Genomic DNA, 20,901 nt, shown 5'->3' on the forward strand with positions numbered 1-20,901 from the left:
ACTGAAATGAAAGAAACCCAGTCCATGTTTCGTTTTTCAATTCTGAAGTTTATAAACCATATTAAAAATGTTGAATACAATATGGGAAAATAGTAAGTACATGTACAGTACATAAAAGAAAAACTCTGTTATACGACTGGCTCCAACAGGAATCGTCATTACAATGAATAAATAACACAGGTAAAAATATATATTCTGACTATTCCTTGGATACTGGAACTATAATCATTATTTTTCTTAAAGTGTGGAATTTTCCAGTGTTCTTATATACAATGATTTAATGCCGTTCATGCCATGCATGTTAACAGCCTCCCATACAGTTACATATTTGAATATTTCTTTTTATCAGATAAGCAAGGCATTTTGTTTACAAAGGGATGCAAAGAGATAGAATCATCTGTTGAAAACATTTACTAAACATTCCAAGCAAAGCATTGATCAAAATAAATTATACACACTTAAAATGCCAGCAGGACTTAAAATTACATTAAAATTTAAAGTAAAAAAAAAAATACGACTATGTGGCCCACAAATTTTGATCCTTTTGAAAAGTACAGAGAAGGCCAGGCCAGGTCAGGAAAAAAGAGGCACTTTGCATTTATCGACAAGAACAGATAGCTATATATAGCACAGACAGTCTAAATATTCTAAATCATGAGGGAAAATGAGTCAAGTGGGTTGAGTGAATTTTTGTTCCTTTGAAAATTCAGATCCACTTTAGTGTGCTGTCAAAAAAAAACTAAAATATGCATCACTGTTGTAGTTACTCCCTAAATTTAGTGAAGTAAATTTCAGGAAACCCTGTTCAAACTGGACATGTTAAAGGTTGTTGCCCTTTTTAGCATGAACAATGTAGCCTTTTGCTTTTATGATGCCTCTGCTCTTGACGATGATGGAGTACCGTAAGACCCACTCCAGCCTCCAATCGTCCACCTGCAGGTCCTTGCTGCTCCCCTGCACTGCTTCCTGGAAGCCTGTTGCACTGATTAACTCTAGACACAAGAAGAAAGATTGGCATCATTAGATTTCCTGCGCTGTTGCTCATGCGGTTTCATAATTAAATTGCAGAACCAGTTCACACACGCGGTCATTGAGCTCAATGACTCAGCATAAAATACACACCTTTGGGGTCATTGTGTGTAAGCAATTGTATGTCAAACTCTTTAGCAAATGCAGTGAGGTCTGGAGGCATCACACAGCACGAGGCCAGATTCACCTGATTGCTACTTGGCTTTACCTGCATAGCATGAAAGAGCACAAAAATACACTGTAAATGATCAATTATTCTGTGATATGTAGAAAAATGCACAATCATAGCAGACCTGAGCCCAGTTATAGAGCTGCTCTAAAAGAGTTTTGTCCAAGTCGGACGTGCCGATGGCAACGATCTTCCGGCTTTGCACAAGACTTTCCAGCTCCTCCCACAGCGGCTGCAGGTGGGTCAGCATCTGTGCCTCACCCTCGGGGAGAGGAGGTGGAGCAATGATCACAGAGTCCAACTGAGATACGCCTAACGAATGACAAGCTGAACACAGAGAAGAGAGGGGTTATGGTCAAATCAACTGAAATTAATATTCACATACACTACCATTCAAATATTTGGGCTCAGTAAAAATAAATATTAAAGAAATAATAATTGTATTCATCAAGAATGTATGTAATTGTTAAAAAGTGACAAAGACTTTCACATTGTTACAAAATAAAAAAATATTATTTCGAATAAATTCTTTGAAGAATCCTGAAATAATGTAGTTTTCCACAAAAATATTAACCAATGTTTTTTGAATACCAAGCAGCATATTACAATGATTTCTGAAAGATCATGTGACACTGAAGTAATGATGATGAAAAATCATGTTGAAAATAAGTTACATTGAAAAAAAAGTTATTTTAAATAGTATAAAAAAAATCTAAATATTAATTTTAATGTATTTTGATCAAATAAAGCAGTCTTGGTGAGCAGAAGGGACTTCTTTCAAAAAGCGTTGTATATATCGATTGACTAAGTGATTTGAAAGTGTATTGACAAATATCAAATATTGTATTGTCAAAAATACTGCTACTTAATTTGATGCCACTTGTTAAAAATTATGTTCATTATTGAACATTTTTGTATGAAGCTTATTTCTAAATTTCACAAATTAATCATATCATGAGGACGTTGCTGATTTCATATTCTAAGGGGGCATTTATTAGGTGAAAAAATATTATATTAATTCATTATTATGGGTCATAATTAAGGGTCAGAGAGGGATCTTTTTTTTTTTTTTTTTAAATACCATGATTATAAGTGGACCTCAGAGGAAAAAAAAAAATGTGATCCCTGAGTACTAATTTTCATATATTTCTTAGAGCCTTAAACATCTCAAATACACTCTTAGTATGCTCAATTCAGTTAGATTAGGGTAACAAACTTGCACATAATCAGTTTTACCTAATTAAACATTATAATACAGCATCACATTAAACAGAACTTACCCATGTCCACTGCACTTCTGATGGATGAAGGGTCTGACTCAGTGAGAAACAGCTTGACTGTAAAGACATTTAAACATATTAAATATCATGCACATGCACTGCAACAGCATTTTTTAATGCATTAAGGATCAGTAATCCTCACCAGACACTTTCAGCTCCTCTCTCTCCTCTGGGGTGATAGCCTCTGTGTTTTCTGGAATAGCGCAGTCCAGAATGCTGGGAAGCTCCTTAGAAGAAAAACAAAGGGAATTGCAAAACCATGCTATCATGGAAAGTATCCAGTCACTTACTGGATTATGCATTATAGTTGCATAATTTTTTGGCAATCTTGTGTCTATGGAACTCACTTTCCTTTGCACGTGAAAACATTACACACCTTGTTAATGGACTGCATGAAAGGAATGCATCAATAAGCCTCAGCTTTTGTGTGCTAAAACCTTTACTCTCTACTCGCTGAGCTCTCAGGCAGATTCGCTGATAATGGCAGAAAGAGGCAGAGCAGAGGCACAGCGGCCCCATGCCATGAACAATCACTATAACAACTGTCTTTTCATCCAACTACCTATATATGCTTAAATGGTGCAAAAGGGGCAGACAGTTTGCTTTGCCACAATCCACAGAGTGCTCAACTGTTTATGTTCAGTGGGTCTGATTACTTCATGCAACTGAAACCTTTAACATGTCAAAGATAACCTTTGTTTAGCTTAAAACGGCTTGTTTATAAGTTCTCAAGGTTTCCTTTTTCACTTTCGTAATGAGTGTCATGCAAGGTCTTACAGAATCAAGAGATGACACCATTGCGGCAAACCACTCGCTCAGTGTGCCTTGGATGCAGTCTTGAAGCTGTGGATTCAGAAAACATTGAAAAGCATTCAAATAATGAAACATAAATACAACATCTTGGCAGCCTTCCTAAAACATTTCTCAATATTTATAGTCATAGACAATTTTGGCCCTGTAGGCTTTTAGAAAAGTCTAATTCATAAAAAAAATTAAAATAAAAAAAGCATAATTTCACAATGTATTTTTAACATCTATTCTAAGATTATATATCACATCTAAGATTATATATTATGTGTAGAAATTCTAATAAAAGAACAGCATTTATTCAAAATAGAAATCTTTTGTAACAATATACACTACCGCTCAAAAGTTTGGGGTAAGTAATTTTTCTTCTTTCTTTTTTTAAAGAAATAATTTATTAAATTAATAATAGTATAATAGTAATATGGGTGTTTTAAATTGATAAAAAAAGTGATAGTAATCTCTTATATTGTTAGAAAAGATTTCTATTTGTTCAAAGAATCCTGAAAAAAGTATCACAGGTTCCAAAACAAAAAAACTATAATAAATAAATATTAAGCAGCACAACTGTTTCCAACATTAATAATAAATCAGCATATTGATTTCTGCAAGATCATGTGACACTGAAGATTGGAGTAATGGATGATTAAAATTCAGCTCTGTATCACAAGAATAAATTATTAAATAATAATTTAGAGTAATAAGAATTAATCAATTAAAAAATTAAATAAATTATTTATTAAAATGGAAAACAGTTATTTTAAATTGTAATAATATTTTACAATATTACAGTTTTTTTCTGTAGTTTTGATTAAATAAATGCAGCCTTGGTGAGCATGAGAGATTTCTCTCAAAAGCCTTACTGATCCCAAACTTTTTGAATGGCAGTTTGTTTGTGTGTACTGTATAAACATGAAATCAAATGAAACATGAGTAGAAACACCCTGTTATAGACAGTCTGTTGAGTAAAAAGATTTGAGACTGTGGGCAGGTGTTAAAGTCCTGCTGGAAAAGGAAATCAGCATCTCCATAAAGCTTATCAGCAGATGGAAGCATAAAGTGCTCCAAAATCCCCTGGTAGACAGCTGCATTGACTTTGGACTTGATAAAACACATCAACCAACACCAACACCAGCAGACGTCACGGCCCCCCGAATCATCACTGACTTCGGAAACTTCACACTGGACTTCAAGCTGCTTGGATTCTGTGCCTCTCCAGTCTTCCTCCAGACTCCAGACCTTGATTTCCAAATGAAATGCAAAATGTACTTTTATCTGAAAAGAGGACTTTGGAGCACGGAGCAACAGTCCAGTTCTTTTTCTCCATAGCCCAGGTAAGATGCTTCTGACGTTGTTTCTGTTTCAGAAGTGGCTTGGTAGCCCTTTTCCTGAAGACGTCTGAACGTGGTGACTCTTGATGCACTGACTCCAGCTTCAGTTTACTCCTCGTGAAGCTCTCACAAGTGTCTGAATCGGCTTTGCTTGACAGTATTCTCAAGCTTGCGGTCATCCATGTTGCTCGTGCACCTTTTCCTACCCAATTTCTTCATTTCGGTCAACTTTGCATTTAATATGCTTTGATACAGCACTCTGCCACCCCTTTCAGTAATGACCTTCTGTCACTTACCCTCTTTGTGGAGGGTGTCAATGATTGTCTTCTGGACCATTGCCAAATCAGCAGTCTTCCACATTATTGTGGATTTATACTGTAGGGATGGTCATTTGCTCAAATGTAATTATTGTAGTATTTTGAGATACTGGATTTTTTAATTCATGAGCTGTAAGCTCTAATCATCATCAAAAAATAGGCACGTTACATGAATTTAATGAATCTAAAATATATGAAAGTTTCACTTTTTGAAATGTTACAACAAAATAAATGAACTTTTTCACGATATTCTAATTTTTTTAAATGCACCTGTACATGTTTAAACATTACTAATGCACTTGTGTGGGCTTGAATAATAAGCCTCGTTTTTATGATGGATGTCAGAGAGGTTGTATCCAGTAGCTTTAGAAAATGCACAGTCATTTGTCAATCATCGGTTGAGATTATAAAACATCAGCATGCCATTGCATCATCCTTCATTCCAGCATGTCAGGTCAGGTCACATGGTGCCCAAACTCGGTCCTGGAGGGCCGGTGTCCTGCAGAGTTTAGCTCCAACCCCAATTAAACACACCTGAAGCAGCTAATCAGGCTATTACTAGGCATACTAGAAACTTCCATTGCAGGACAGATGTACATCTTCTGTGACAGGTCTAGTGTGTGTTACTAGGCAGAAGCACTGGTTGTATGCACAGCTACAACTAAGGATGGCAAAACAAAGCCCTGGTTATTTGAACGTAAATGCAACAACAGTGCGATGCACTGCAATTTCTCATACCACATTTTGCATACAGTGGCATGTCATGAGCAGCACGAGGCAAGCTGGTCATTGACGTCATTAATGGAAGCAGACAGATCATATATTTTAGCCCCGGCATCATTATGTGAGTCGACTCAGTCTTGATTGACTCAAGACTGAGTCGAATGATTTGACCGAACCATTCGCAAAGCTTTCGGTTGCAAGGTGGGTGTCATGCTGGAACATAAAAGAAACTTATAACCATTTTTTTTTTTCGAACAGGAATGACAGTATGTCGAGGAAAAAATGGGTAGCCTATAATTAGGCTAATCGAGACAAAATCCAAATACAAAACAGATGTACACAAAATCCAGTGTATACAACTAAAACATCCAATGTTTCAGAATTTATATTGAAAACATACTTATTTAACTTGAGTGACGTCTCAATTGATTCTGTGAACCCGTTCGGTGAATGAACCGTCCAAAGGAGTCGATGCTTTAAAAAGAACCGAACATCACAAAAGCAACGACGACCTTATAAACATAAATAATGGGGTGTCCGTGGCTGAACTCATTCACCGAGCAATATCACACTATAAAACATGCTGCCGAAATGGACTAATGTGCGCCATTAGCAATGCAAACTCATGTCACTTACCTCCTCACTAGGGGAAGACGGACATTTCTTCTTAAGTCGACTGCGGTTAACTAAATTCCCCGTGTGAAGCTTCAGGGTTGTCGCGTGATTAAAAAGCCGCTTCGCGTTTACATGAGGCTCCATTGCTCCGTAAAAATCGGTGACTGGAAGCAAGTGTTGTCTATGTATCTATTAACCATAGAATGCCCTCAGGTACAATGTTTCCCTCTCTGTCGAGTGCACTAAACAGTGTAGTATGACTTTGCACTTGTAGTTCATTCAAGTAGAGAGGAGGGTAGAGCAGACAGTTTCACGCAGAATATGTATGGCTTGCGCAGGAAAACCTGGCGAGGATCAGACGAAGTGGATCGGATGAGCGATTCAAAGCTACGGTCAACCTTTCTGAGGCCCCCTATTGTCCAACACAGTATTCAAAGCACCCCATGTAGGCAGAGAAATTTAATCTGCCTCTTCTTCAGTAATGATAACAAAGCTGCTGGCTTTCAAGCTTTTTTATTTATAGAAACAAGAAGTGAATCAAAAGAATCCCAAATAGTATCTGTTCACTTCTACACTGCATGTTCAACAATGAAAACAATCCTTGAAAGGACAAACTAAAATAAGAAACACTGAAGTTTTTAGGATTTTAAAAAGTAATATAACCTCAAAATAACTTATAATTATATATTTTTAAGTCATTTACAGACTGGTGAGGCCCCACCCCTGGGTGGGAACGATTACGAGGCATCTTACCTGTTATGCTTTGTCATTATGACACAGCATGCATTATTACCGTATATATGTTTAGTTATTATCGCTGTGACAGTGAACTGCTTATAATAAACTTTTTAAATGAAAGGTTAATCTAAAACCTGACTTTTTCAAATAAAAATCAACTCACCAAAATACCAGCAAAAATGTGGCATTCACAACTTTTATTTATAAAGCGAAAAAAAAACATATACAGTAAATAAAATTATATGTGTTTTTCATCAGTATTGGTGAGGTTCAGACCATTCAGAACTTTATAGTACATTCATGCAAAGTACCCCCAGAGAAAGACATTGACAGTGAGTAAAATGAGGGCATTAACATTGCAGACAATCTTCCAGGTGTGGTCCTCTTCAATACTGGTGAGTTTCCTTTCCAGAGCCTGCCGTTCCTCCTCACTCATCTCTTGTTTAGCCACATGGGAGAGACCACACAGCCACATTCCTGCACGCTTCCACCATGCAGGCATATCCTCATCTGACCCCTCTGACTCTGTAGTGCTGGGATCAGAGCCTGCTGGTATGGACCCTCTAGCCCAGGGGTTTTCCAGCTCTACACGCTCCTCTTTACTGTGTCTTGTCCACCAGGTCAAACGAACGATCTAAAATTAAATATAAGCTCATTATTTTAGATCATATTCAGTGTGTGTTTCTCCTACAATATCACTGGAAATATTGTTTTGTGCATATAAATATATAGGTGACACTTTATTTTGATATTCTACTTTAGACCTTCAACTAACTATAATTAACTCTGTAACTACATGTCAACTACCAGTCATTAGAGTATTAGACCATCTGCTTAATATCTGTTACTTTATTTTGATGGCCCCCATCAGACATTCTACTGACTATGAGTAACTGTGGAAGTATATATCAATTTATTCTACTAATTCTAGAGTTAGTTTACGTACAGTTGCAAATTAATTAAATGTTAGTTAAACTAAAAAAATAGTGCGATTAGTATACTGTGTAATATGTAATTTAAAAAATGTAAAAATTAAGCATAGTACATGGAAAGTCCCCAGGTAAATGTGTATGCAGCATTTATCTCCTTTTTGTAAGTTTTGTAGAAAAATGGATATAAATAATTATTTAAATGTGTATGTATTTGAATTGTGGTTCATAGTTACATGTTGCTCTGGAATAGGGGCAGTGCAGAGGCTGACAGATGTGATGATCAGAGCTGTCAGTGCAAGCAGGATGAGAGCAAAATACAGGTAGTGCACATCTTTCAGCAGGGCAGGGCGCATATCTTCTTCTCCGCATGACGGGGTGCTGTACACAAATTCCATTACCATCCTCACGGTGCCCACCACTAGTCCCACCATCAGACCCCAAAAAGCACCCTGTGCAAGATGAAAAGACAACAACTTAGCATAAATGTTTTACAAACTGCATTAAACAAAGTGTTATAGGCCATTTAAATTTTACTTTATTGCACAGGCACAAGAAAAGGTTCATTCACCTGTTCATTTACTCGCCCCCAGAAGATGGCCATAATGAACACTGTGGTGATGGGAGGTGCCAGGTAGCTAGTAATGGCCTGAATGTAGTCGAACAGTTTTCCACTATTGGCTGTTTGAATGACTGGAATCCACACAATGCTCAGGGCCACTAGCAATAAAATGAACAGCCTGTGGATGTGAATAAACAGCAGCAATTAAGAGCCAGGAGACTCAGCCTGTTTAGTGAAATAAAAGTGTATATTTTGAAAAACGAAAAAAAAAAAATTTTTTGAAAGTTTGCATATCAAGTATCTTTTTCACCCCAAAACAGGTCAACAAAACCACTCTGATGTGGTTAAACCACTTGGTGGAATTGGTGGTGGACTGTTTCCACTTTCGCTGAACTAGTTTGTATGCTTATAATGAGAGCATGCACTTCTTTTAAATACTTCTGTTTATTTTCTGAAAAATATGTTCAAAATGAAAGTGTTCTGAAGTTTTCCCAAAAAAGTATTTAACATCCTACCTGCCCACTACCATGAGCTCTCTCTCAGAGGCCCGGGGTCGGATCCGTTGCCATATGTCCATAGTGAACAGAGTGCTGCTACTGTTGAATATAGAGGTGAGAGAGGACATGAGTGCTGCCATCATTACAGCGATCATCAGACCTCTCAAACCTACAACACAATTACAGGGAAAGAAAAAATTGTATTAGCATAACATCATTGTTGTTCTGTAACATATTAGACAACTTATGCATTCATTTTTTTTTTTTTTTGCAGAAGCATTATATCTATATATATAGTTATATATATAGTTTTTTTTTTTTTTTGTATGTATGTATTTTGGCAGGAACATTATATCTCTCTCTCTTTGTGTTTGTATATCAAAATTGTATCTGAAGATAAAATATTCGAGTAGAAAACAAGCTTAAAATAGAAATTCTGGCAAAAGTAACTAACATTTATCTTAAAAATAAGAAAAACTATAGCGACAATAAAAAGTTTAAATTATAATATCTATTATAATTTATCACAGATATATATTATAATCTAAAATCTATGTATTACATTATATATTGATATTTTAAATATTTTATTATAATATTATTATTATACTATTAATGCTATTTAGAATAATTTTTAGTTTGTTAACATTTTCGATAGCATTCTCTTGTCATTAAAATTATCCTAGTGAACAGAAAATTTCAACTAATTGTAAATTCACACATATGATTATTCTGACAAAAATAGAAGGTTGTCATACCCACTGGCATTAGCTCCACAACTAACTTTGGGTAGGCAATGTTAGAGCAGCCCACACTGGCCCCACAGATCTTCATACACTCATTAGGATCCACACATCCTACTTCATCTAGAAAATGCACAAACATCATAACACTTATTTACCATAAAAAGAGAGATTTTACATTTATGCATATTAATGGTGTGGATAGTCCATGAAACCCCTTTTCTTTGGTTTAATAAATGTTCATGTAACATCTCTCTTAAATCCAGACCATGGGTTAAGGGAAATGCAAAGAATGACTGAGTAGTACTTGGGTAGAGAGCTCTGCTGATCATTCCTGGCATAACGATGAAGAACATAGGGAAGACCTTGAGGTAACCTCCGAGTACTGAACCACCTTTGGCATGAGACAGGTTTTTGGCAGAGAGAGACCTTTGCACTATCACCTTCAGACACGAAATAGACGCAATTGCTTGCCGTAAAACAATTTTTAAGCTTAAAGAGACACATTTGTGAAATCTTCTGCTGAATATTAAATCATGCTAGAATCTACAGTATTTTAAATTCACCTGGTCTGTGCACCACACCCATGTGGCCAGAACAGTGAGTCCAAAAATCAGGCCTGGCCAAGGAATGTCTCCTGTCACTGGATCTCTGAAGATATGAAAGGCGTCGGAGCGAGGAAGATGACAAGTGGTGTTGGGAACCGTGATAGCAGGTACAGCTCTCTCATACTGAAACAGCAAACCCTCATACCAGCCAACTTTATCAAACGCTGACAGGGCAAATACAATTAAAATGAATCACTATAATTGCCCAGGAATAATTAACGTATAACATTTAATCAGCAAGAGATCTATACCTATGAACATGAGGACAAATGCTCCTATTACCATGATGACAGTCTGTAAGGCATCAGTGTAGATTACTGCTGTCAGCCCACCTGCATTAAAACAAGCCATCAATTAAAGTACTTCAACTAGAATCACATTTAGGCACAAGTTATCTAAAATGCAAGTCATTTATGTGTTGTTTTATTACCAACTATAGTATAGAGTGCAGTGACCGCTAGTAGCACAACGGTAGAGACATACAGGTCCCACCCCAGAGACACCTGGATGAATAAAGCCCCTGAAAAAATGTCTGTCTGGATAGAACACAGTTATGATCAACTTTATTACACATATATTTCATTTTATTACAACTATGTTAAATTGCTATGTGTTGTTTGCTGTTACAGTACACTTCATAGCATACCGTATTGTTGTATGCTATGGCCTAGCATTTATATATAAAATTCGCCTGATCTTTGCAGGTGTATATATTACATATATATGAGCAATATCACACAAGTAGATATAAAGTTCAATCATACTAGTCACTCTTTTAGCATTATCATATCATCCATATAAATGTAAATTTAAAACAATATAGTTAACAATATAAAGTCCTCTTTTCCTTCTAATTTGCTTTTTTTGTCACAGTATACATTTTCTAATTATTGAGATCTTATTTTTTCTAGTTTTGTAAAGTTTCTGTTTGTTTTAATTGTTTTAAAAAGCATATAACAAATGTTATATTTAATACATATATAACAAATACATAATAATGATATATTATTTAATAATACTTCATTCACATTTATTAAACTTAGGAGTCTTACTGATATTTTGGTGAAAATGTAGAGGATGAGAGAGAGCACACTCATGTAGATGCGGATGCGCTGACCCCCGAACCTCTTCCTCAGATACTCTGGCATTGTGACTACTCCAGCAGAAATATACACAGGCACAAAGATCCAGCCCAAGGCAATGAGGACCCATGCTGCCTAAAGAGCATCACACTTGTTTTGTTTCAGCATGTGATGCAATGTAACTTCCAAACATTTGATTAGCCTAAGACAACAACAATCTCACAAGTGAAATCAGTAATTACTGAAACAACACTGAAAGCTTGTAGGATGAGGACTGATTTGTCTGCCGTACATTCCACTCAAATCCCCCGACCGCGAATCCCCCTGCAGCTCCTGTTCCTGCTAATCCGATGAACAGGCCGCTGCCTACGTTACTCGACATCAAGGAGGCTCCGATCTGTTGAAACACAACACAAGAGAGACATACTGAGAAAACACTCTCAAAACTAAATGATACTATGATAAAACAAGCTGAAAGAGACGTCTTCACATTAAATATGAAATATGTATATGATTTAATTTAATTTCATGCAAAACATATTCACTTGATAATGTGTTTACATGAAATAAATTCTCTTAGGAGACTGTATTGATTTATTATTTCCGCTTTCCTGGTTGTAATTCCAGGCAAGGACTTTAAAAATCAAGATGCTTCCTTGTAGCCATCCACAAAATAAACATGCCAGCTTCATTATTAAGAGTAAACACACAAAAACTCACTGGCCACCATGTCATGGATCGTCCGGCCAAGAAGTATCCACCCACTGTTCCCCGGTTGGCTCTGACTGAAGACTACAAATCAAAAACACAGTAGTTCCATCTCTGCATCAAGAATTAAGCATACAGAATTATCTACATGAATGCAAACATTAGGAGAGGCTGCAGACTGACTTACCCATATTCCAACTGCCAGCACAAACAGAAAGTAGACCACAACCACAGCAATATCAGCAGCCTCCAAAGTAAACTTCCTGGGCACCTCGGGCTCTGGGGTGCCCGTTACAAGTTCAGGTGAAGCTGGCATTTTGTACAATGCCTGAGGAAAATGTGTGAACTTTGAAGCAGGTGCTAACTTCATTAATAATTAATCAGCCTGTTCCAGAGAATGCTGAGAATGCAATGCTGAGAGTTACGCATTATATGATAGCTACACGTCACCATGTGAGGACACTGAACGCTAATATACTTTAAAGTTAACGGTTTACATTCTAGAAAAACAATTACATGTATTCATATACAAAATATATAATTTTGTGGGGTTATCATAATAATCTAAATTAATTAATTCCATAAAAAGTGGATTTTTTTTTTACTAGTACAGAATATATAAGATTATGCAAATGAGCCCCAAATAAAAAGTCAGAGAATGACTACAAACATTTCAAGACTTTTTAATTGCAGAGTGACATAAAACAAAATTGCAATATTGTACATGTGAGACAACATAAATACTCTCAATTAGGCATCAGTCCATTTATTTCTTCTTCCAAAATTTGCTGTAATCATCAACTTTGAAATCATCCTCAAAATCATCCAATTTCTGTTTCGCTGCCCTCTTCGGTTCTCTTTTCCGCATCCTGATTTTCTTTTCCTCCTCTGTGAGGGTGGTGATGTCCACTGGCATCTGAGAGGAAAAATAAAATACAGTAAAAACTGTTGATAACTGACTTAAAACACTCCTTTTTTGTACCAAATAAAAAGAAGACCATTAACATGATATTGAGTGAATAATCACTGAACTGTGTACCTTTTACAAAAAGCTTGGAATATAAACCACTAACCTTCATTATTCTTCTGGGCTCTTTATATCTGATGTTGATGGTGGATCCATCAGGTCTCACCAACAGAACCGGATACATCCTGTCATACTTCTGCCTCCCAAAGCGGACCACACAGGTTCTGTTGGAGTCTGACTGAAAGACTGTCGTGTGAAATGTGGATGTGGCTTGCAAGCACCGGTGGGTGACAACAGCTTGAATACACCTGTGCAAAACAACAAAAGGACATTAAAAATGTAAACATTTCTGAGCATCACTGATGATGTTTAAGATAGCTGCTGTACAATCGAAAAATAATGCAATAACTGTAGCTTCAGCATCTTAATCATTTAGAGCAAAGTCAGATCATTTGTCATTAAGGAAATGCTTCTATGAGCAGGTCTTATACATTTTAAATGGGAACAAAAACGTTAAAGGGGTAAAATGAGTCACTTCGTTTAACACTAATATACAACTTTAAAAACGAAAATACATTGAGTACCACATTATATCAGAGATGAGAGAACTCAATGTGCTAACGGTTCGCTACTTACCTAAACATACTCTTACAAGGCTGGCAAATAACATTTAAAGCCATGATCATAAAATTTGCAACACTGGAAACGGCTACGTAGTAAATATATTCATGAGTGTAAGAAGATAATAGCAGAAAACTCCTGAAAGGAGAAGGTCACATCAACAAACGGCACGGAGGTGTATCAGCCTAAAATGTTCCTCTGGAAACTTGTGCTGCAACTTCCGATAGTTCCGCTGTCTGTTCTGTTTTTTCTTTTTGTTTTTTTTTAACATAAAGAAAAAGCAACTGTTATTTTTTTCTCTAAATAAAATAGGTTTATGCAAACCAGCTGCTTACAGTTTTAATAATCAAACCACAATTTAGCATGCAATATTTTATTTTAAAATATAATGTGAAATTCTGATCATATGTCAAGCTCGTCATCGAAATACATACAATACATAGTATACGATATAAAAGGTACAATACACAACAGTAAAAAATAAAATAAAAAATAAAGCGTAAAAAATTTTTTTTAAATTATTTTATTTTACATAGAGCAGCCTCATGGGGGCAGGCTTGTTGTGATCGCATCCTCTCGAAAACTTTGTTTTGGACACCATCAGCCACAGAATAAATTTTAGGTTATGAACAGAATCAGATTTTAACTCTCTAAACTTGTTTGTCCACCCTTGTGAAAAAGAAGTGTGCTTAATTGCAGTAAAAGTGTACTTTTTGTGCACTTCAATTATTAAAAGTATACCTTAAAAAGTGCACTTGCAGATAATATAATATAATCTAAATTAAAGGCCACTTAAGTGTACTTAGAGTATAGATCTTAACATACTTAAGTGCACTTTTTAAAAATGCACTTTATAATAATATCAAATTAAGTATTACATAAACACATTTTTCATAATTATGATTTTATTGTGTTTTAAATAAGTACAGGTATTTTGCTATATTTACCAATATATTAAAGCACATGTAAAATAATTTATTTTAATTTCAATTTAAGTGTGTTCTTCAAAACTACATTGTTAATGTATTTTAAATGTATTTAGTCTATGTGCATTAATGCATTTTAAATGTATTTTTCTTCTAAAATTAAATAAAAATTCTTATACAGTATACTCCATTAAAACTTATTGTTGAAATTTTCATCACCAGCTCTTGCGCTATGAACTCTATGAAGTTTAATTTTCGACATAATATTTGACAAACAGTGTCATTTATGAGAGTGCTGTATTTGTATGTTGTTGTACCGTACATCTGTGTACAGAATACTTTCAATATCATTATGTTGTTCTCACTTAAACACATTTAATTGCAAGCAAAAGTTTAACAGATCTAAGCAAAATTAATTTGCATTCAAATACATTTGATTTTAATTAGACTAGGCTACACTGCACTGTAAAAATGACTGACTTTTAGTTAGGAGAATGAGTCATGAATGAGTCTAACAATAGTCTTTGGTCTAACTACACAATGAATTAGGACAACTTGAACTTGAAAAGAAATGAAAAACCTGAAATAACATGTAACCACACAAAGTATCTCTTTTGTTTTATGTGCATGCGCCAAAAATACTACGTCATGATGGCGCGCTACTTCAGCAGAGTTTGAAAAATGCGCTTTGCGCCATGTTTCTGTCATTGCGACGCGTGACGTTGGTCAAGCTCGCATCAGCTGACTCTCAGCTGATCCCCATCTACCTATAGGAATACGACACCTATCTAAGCATCCATAAGGTCCTCAGTATTATCAATATCAGCAGTTTTCGCATTGCTCAATAGCAAAGCCCGCCCTACCCCCCCCCCCCCCCCCCCTCCATCCCCAACTCCTCCTCTGTCAGTCAGGATCTAGCCTTCTGATTCTCTTTTGAATCAGACAAATTAAAAAATGTGTACATAAAATTACTGAACTTTTTAACAAATCTGCAATACTTTTGTTGGTTCTGTACTGTTTACCCTGGGGGGGTTATTGCTGCTCTCCCTGCTCTCATCCATGCTGGGCTGCATGGATGCACAGGAAGTGCTTGCCCAGAACAGAACCACTCCAGACTCTTTTCTATTAAGTGAATTAAAGTGTTGCAGCTGTGTGTATAGTGTTGGGTTTTTCTTGGGCATAAGCAAAAATCATGTTTGTGTATTTGTTTGAGATTTTGTCAATACATGTAATGGGTTTTCATTTTGTGTTTGTGTTGATTGTAACTAGGTAATAAAGAGATTATTTTAAATAGCCTATACTAAATTTCAACTTCATTTCCAGAGATATTTAACATTGAAGTACATTGACATGACATTGAAGTATATTTTAGTTCACATTAATTGTTTATTCAGAAGTACATATTTACCATATTTCAAAGTACATATAAAATATACTAAAGACCCACTTAAGTGGTTCAAAAATATCACTCAAAAGTTCAACTAATTGCATTTAATGTAATTTTAAACTGTAATTTTCAATCAATCACAAATAACATGCATTTAGGTGGTCGAATATATTACATTTAATTCATGCTTAAGTGTATTGTTAACTGACATCAAAGTATATTTTAGTTAACATTAATTGCTTGTTAGTACATTAGTAGTACACTTTAACCATATTTTAATGACACTAGAAACAAGTATGAAAGTACATATAAAGATGTACTAAAAAGTCCCACTTAAGTGGTTTAAAAAATCACTCAAAAGTTCAACTTATTGCATTTAATATCACTTTAAAATGTGATACATTTGAAGTTAATTACAATAACAATGTATTTAAGCGTCGAAAATAACATTTAATTTGCACTTATGTCTGTTCTTTTAAAGTATATTATTTCTGTAATAAGTACACTTTATAAAATTCAAAATTCTTTTTCACAAGGGCAATGAGGTAGTGGAAGTGGGAGCCACTGTCTTCTTATAATGTGCTGCCAGTCTGTCTGCCTCCCTGTGTCCTGAGAGTAGAGCTCCTTGCACTGTGCCATAAAGAGTCTTCATCGTTGCCTCACCTACAAACAGGACCTGAAGATCCTGAAATATATGGAGTAAAAAGTCACTTTATCACTTCAATGACAAAGAAAAACAGATTATTGTATAACTTTTAATATTGAATAACATTTTGTATATATTAACCCATTTAATCCAAAATTCTTCCCAGACAAGAAAATATCCAAATAATGTGTCATTAGTAACCCATTGAAATAATCACTAAATATTATTATTTATTTTTTTTAAAATGTGTGAAAAATTGTGTTTTATGGTCGATGACCGGTGGGATTATGTGTATACTGAATTAACAGATTTCTGCAGTCATAAAAAAATTGTATATATATCTTAGCTCATCTATTTTAAACAGTTTGATCACATTCTAGGGTTACTATTATGCATAAAAAAACCTTATACAACATTGATAGGAATACTGCGTATTCAAACATATTTCAAAATTTTTTACTTTTTTGTAACATATATCATCAAATTTTTATATTAGTGTATTTCAACGTCAATATTGTAACTTATTTGTGACATTTGAACTTTAAATTTAGCGCAATACTTTGTCATTGCAACATTTTAGTGCAATTTTCACTAACAACTGCACTTGGATTTATAGATGTAATGTGTACCAAAAATCTTTATGTTAACATACATTACTAGCCTTTCGTTTTGGAGCTTTGATGCAGCCATCAACTGCTTTGGTCATGTGACAATTCTGCACATACTCTTTATTTTTCCCATATTTGCAGGAAGTGTTAGCAGTCATAAGGTTTTTCAATGAATACCTTTATAAATGAAACGCTTTTTTACGCTCACTATTGTGTCCGGTGGGATTACTGTAATTCAGTTGGTGTCATCTATCTGAGGTGTATAATGTAGCTGTTCACCTAGAGTTGCAGCAGCTACTCTTCCTCCGAGCTTCTCGGACGCTTCCAGCACCAACCACCACAATAGATGGATTCCGGTCTGCCATGTCTATAGGGTTGAAAAAGTGATTTAACGTAGTTCTATCGCTTAGTTACTTGCTGTTTTACCGCTGTTGTTTCAGAGGGGGCGATGTGCCCAAACTGGAAGAAACACATCCTACTGTTTTTCTGTTTCTCAGGTGGCTGTATGCATATTTGTCCATTAGGGGGCAGAAAATCCTAAGAAATTAAGTCTAATTGTGCATATTTGTAATGGACTACATTTGAATGAAATCGGATGCCAGTTGATATGATTCTTTAGGGTCTTTACATAAAGTCTATAACATACTGTGGTTAAAATTTCTCAATGGTAGCATAAAACAACACACTCTTAACAATGTCAAAAACAGCTCTATTCACAGCGACCCTCTGGATGATACACTGTTCCTTTGAGCAAGACATGGATCACCAGATTACTCCAGGGAAAGTGTCTCCGTTATGTGCACTTTAGACAAAAGTGTCTGGAAAATTTATTTGATGAATTTATTTTATTGCATTCAGGTGATTTAGTGTTATCTTAACATGTTGGCCTTATGCATTTTGTAGGCTACTAATTATGGTGAACATCATGACCTAAGGCAAAATAATAGCATCCATCCTACCAATATGAGCCAAGAATATTTTCTTAGAACAAGAACAGGTGCACTTCCTTTTATTTAATGACAAAATGTCTTGCCCTTAAGCTTTCTCTGTTTAAAACACATTTTTAAAACAGATCTATTTCAGCATAGAATCTCTTAACGTAAAATTATAATAAGCTGACTGAAACACTCATTTTTAATCAGTGTCTTCTATGTTCATCTATCTGCACTTTCAGCTGCTTTGCAAAGCTGACACTTTTCAACGCCCACAATCTGGTCAGTGGAGAAGCAAGCCATTCACTTTTGTCACAATTCGAGACGACCTTTTGTTCAGCCAGGCTCGGATGAATCAATGACCTTATTGTGACATTAATTCATCATCGGTGTAATTTATCATCTTTTGGCATCATTGTATGCAGGCTTAGTTTTCAATAATCTGTGCTTTGTCTCAAAGCAGGGTCAAACAGATCTGATCCAGCGGGAAGCAGGTGAGGGGTGAAATCTGTGGCCTTTACACGAATCGCAGTGAAAGGACTACACCAACAAACAACAGGCATCTTCTGCTGCACTCAGAGGGAGTGACATCACTCTCATTGTTCATATTTGTTTGGACAGCCAGTGACTGCATGCACGGACAGTTTTGATAGCTGTTTATCATTGTGACAGAAATGTGCTCCTGAAAAGATACTTTTCATGCTGTACATGCACAACATGCTCTTTAAGCGTTTTTATCTGTAAGAAATGGTCATAAATCTGTCATTGGTCATATGAATGAGAGTGTTTTGGAAACATCAATGTGACCATATTTCTCAAGATGATTAGATGATGACTAAAGGATATTGTGGGATTTGGAGAATGTTTGGTTTGAGAAAGTATTAGTACTTTTTCCCATGGTGCTGTTTTCCACTTTTTAATGAAGTAACTTGTCAGGGCAGGTGAGTCCAGGGGCAACAGTGACCTGAATCCTCTGTTTGTCGACAGGCAGACCCACCCAAAAAACCCAAAGCCCCCAGACACAATACTGTTCACTAAAATATCTGCATTTTATATATATATATATATATATATATCTGTGTTTATTGATATTTACACTTTCTTTCTAAATTTGTTTTTGTTCTTATTTATACTAGTGGTGCCAAAAGGTATTTGGGCATTTCAATCAAAAATATAATTAATTTATTATTATTAATAACAATATAATAGTTATTATTATAATAACGAATTATTATAATAGTTAAAAGTTGGTTAAAATAACTGAATAGAGTTATTTCTGAATCTGTGTATGAGGCTATCGTTTGTTTGGAGATGCCATTTATTTTTAGTGTAATGCAATGAAAATCTCACATTTTTAAAGTGTCTTCAGTGTCCAGAAATGTCCAAATACTGTTTAGCCATTGTAACTTATATTCTGCTTTTTAATTGTTTTTATAGTACCATCCCTCCTCTAATGTACATTTCTCTTTTTACAGATGATCATTTTACTATCAATGTGTGTGACAAATGAACAGTTCAATATTTACATAAATGTTGGCTATGAATTGTGTGATCAAACAAATTCCCTTTTTATATGCATTGATCATTTTTTGCTTGCACAAATTGATGGAGTAGGCCTTCAATTTGGTGGTATGGACCAAAGAGGACACAAGCAACTTTCTCCCAGCACAGTAAACAGCAAAAAGTTGCCCAAACAATACTACATTTGTTTTGTGCCTCACAGAGCTCATTGTGTGCCTGCTGGTGAGCTCTCCATCAGCTTCTCTTGGCGCAATGGGCAAATGGTCCCCCCGGTCGTGCCCGCCCTGCCTTCTGATATAAGAGATGGGTTTGCCAGTCATGACATCCGCTTGTCTCAGAATCACCCAACTGCCATGGCTGTGTTTGTAAGACTAATGACAACATGGTTGAGAGAAAGGCATGATTATGTTCACTTGTGTAATCATTATGGCTCAGTGCTCCTGTCTGCCAGGGCAGGGGAATCAAAAGGAAATGTGAGATGCCAAAAGCTCTCATCTTCTCACACAGGGGAAAGCCATGACTGACAACAGAGCAACAAATCCCATAATTGTTTTTTTAGAAACACATCTCAGTATCAAATTATCAAAGGACTGCATTAAATAACATGCTTAACCATATTTTATTAACAGAACAGGTTAAACTAAATGGCTTATAACTTTCAGCCTCTCAAATATAAAAAGCAGATGACAAGATGGGTTTACTGGGGATTGCAGGGTCATCTTTTCATGATTTACTATTAGCCTTTCCATCATAAATGCAACTGTAAAGCAATACTATTCATCTTTAAAATGTAATCTGAATCAGTCACCAGCCCAACACTCCAGCTGTGACTTTAAATATTAATGTATCTCTGTGAATCAGACATTTCTGGCAAGAAGCTTTATGATAAAGGAGGAGGAATGACAGCCTAAAGTCACATCTTCTGCAGAACAATATTCAGAGCTGAATTAGTTTTGGCGGAGAGCCAATTAAACAGCAGTCTAATATTTTAAGTGCTGCTGGTCCTTAAACTTATCATCTGAGGTTTGTTTAGTTGGTACATTTGAGGAGATTTTAACTACGTCTACTACAAACATCAGCCATTTAAGATACCTGTGTTGCGACTCACCAACACAAATCTGTTTTTCGACTTCTCTGCTGAATAATTGCTTACAGGTG

At 35.6% G+C, this 20,901-nt stretch overlaps 3 protein-coding genes across 3 annotated transcripts; all 3 read right to left on the reverse strand.

Moving 5' to 3' along the window:
* Positions 1-30: 30 nt before the first annotated feature.
* On the reverse strand, positions 31-6,672 carry LOC306847855 (glutamate--cysteine ligase regulatory subunit-like). The gene is made up of 7 exons (XM_079382044.1): positions 6,290-6,672; positions 3,256-3,321; positions 2,621-2,705; positions 2,479-2,535; positions 1,323-1,525; positions 1,123-1,237; positions 31-992 (listed from the first exon to the last, which is right to left on the reverse strand). The coding sequence occupies exons 1-7, from the start codon at positions 6,410-6,412 to the stop codon at positions 820-822; spliced, it is 822 nt and encodes a 273-aa protein (XP_079238170.1). The 5' UTR covers positions 6,413-6,672; the 3' UTR covers positions 31-819.
* Positions 6,673-7,304: 632 nt separating this feature from the next.
* On the reverse strand, positions 7,305-12,451 carry LOC306848582 (sodium/glucose cotransporter 4; the record flags this gene model as incomplete). The annotated part of the gene is made up of 13 exons (XM_079383222.1): positions 7,305-7,640; positions 8,172-8,387; positions 8,507-8,675; positions 9,013-9,163; positions 9,753-9,860; positions 10,045-10,180; positions 10,304-10,509; positions 10,597-10,677; positions 10,776-10,881; positions 11,398-11,562; positions 11,720-11,824; positions 12,148-12,219; positions 12,323-12,451. The coding sequence occupies 13 exons, from the start codon at positions 12,449-12,451 to the stop codon at positions 7,305-7,307; spliced, it is 1,980 nt and encodes a 659-aa protein (XP_079239348.1).
* Positions 12,452-12,802: 351 nt separating this feature from the next.
* On the reverse strand, positions 12,803-13,920 carry LOC306848182 (large ribosomal subunit protein mL55-like). The gene is made up of 3 exons (XM_079382570.1): positions 13,739-13,920; positions 13,209-13,410; positions 12,803-13,051 (listed from the first exon to the last, which is right to left on the reverse strand). The coding sequence occupies exons 1-3, from the start codon at positions 13,786-13,788 to the stop codon at positions 12,902-12,904; spliced, it is 402 nt and encodes a 133-aa protein (XP_079238696.1). The 5' UTR covers positions 13,789-13,920; the 3' UTR covers positions 12,803-12,901.
* Positions 13,921-20,901: the final 6,981 nt, after the last annotated feature.

Source organism: Barbus barbus, assembly GCF_936440315.1.
Source record: "Barbus barbus genome assembly, chromosome: 28".
NCBI classification, from domain to species: Eukaryota; Metazoa; Chordata; class Actinopteri; order Cypriniformes; family Cyprinidae; genus Barbus; species Barbus barbus.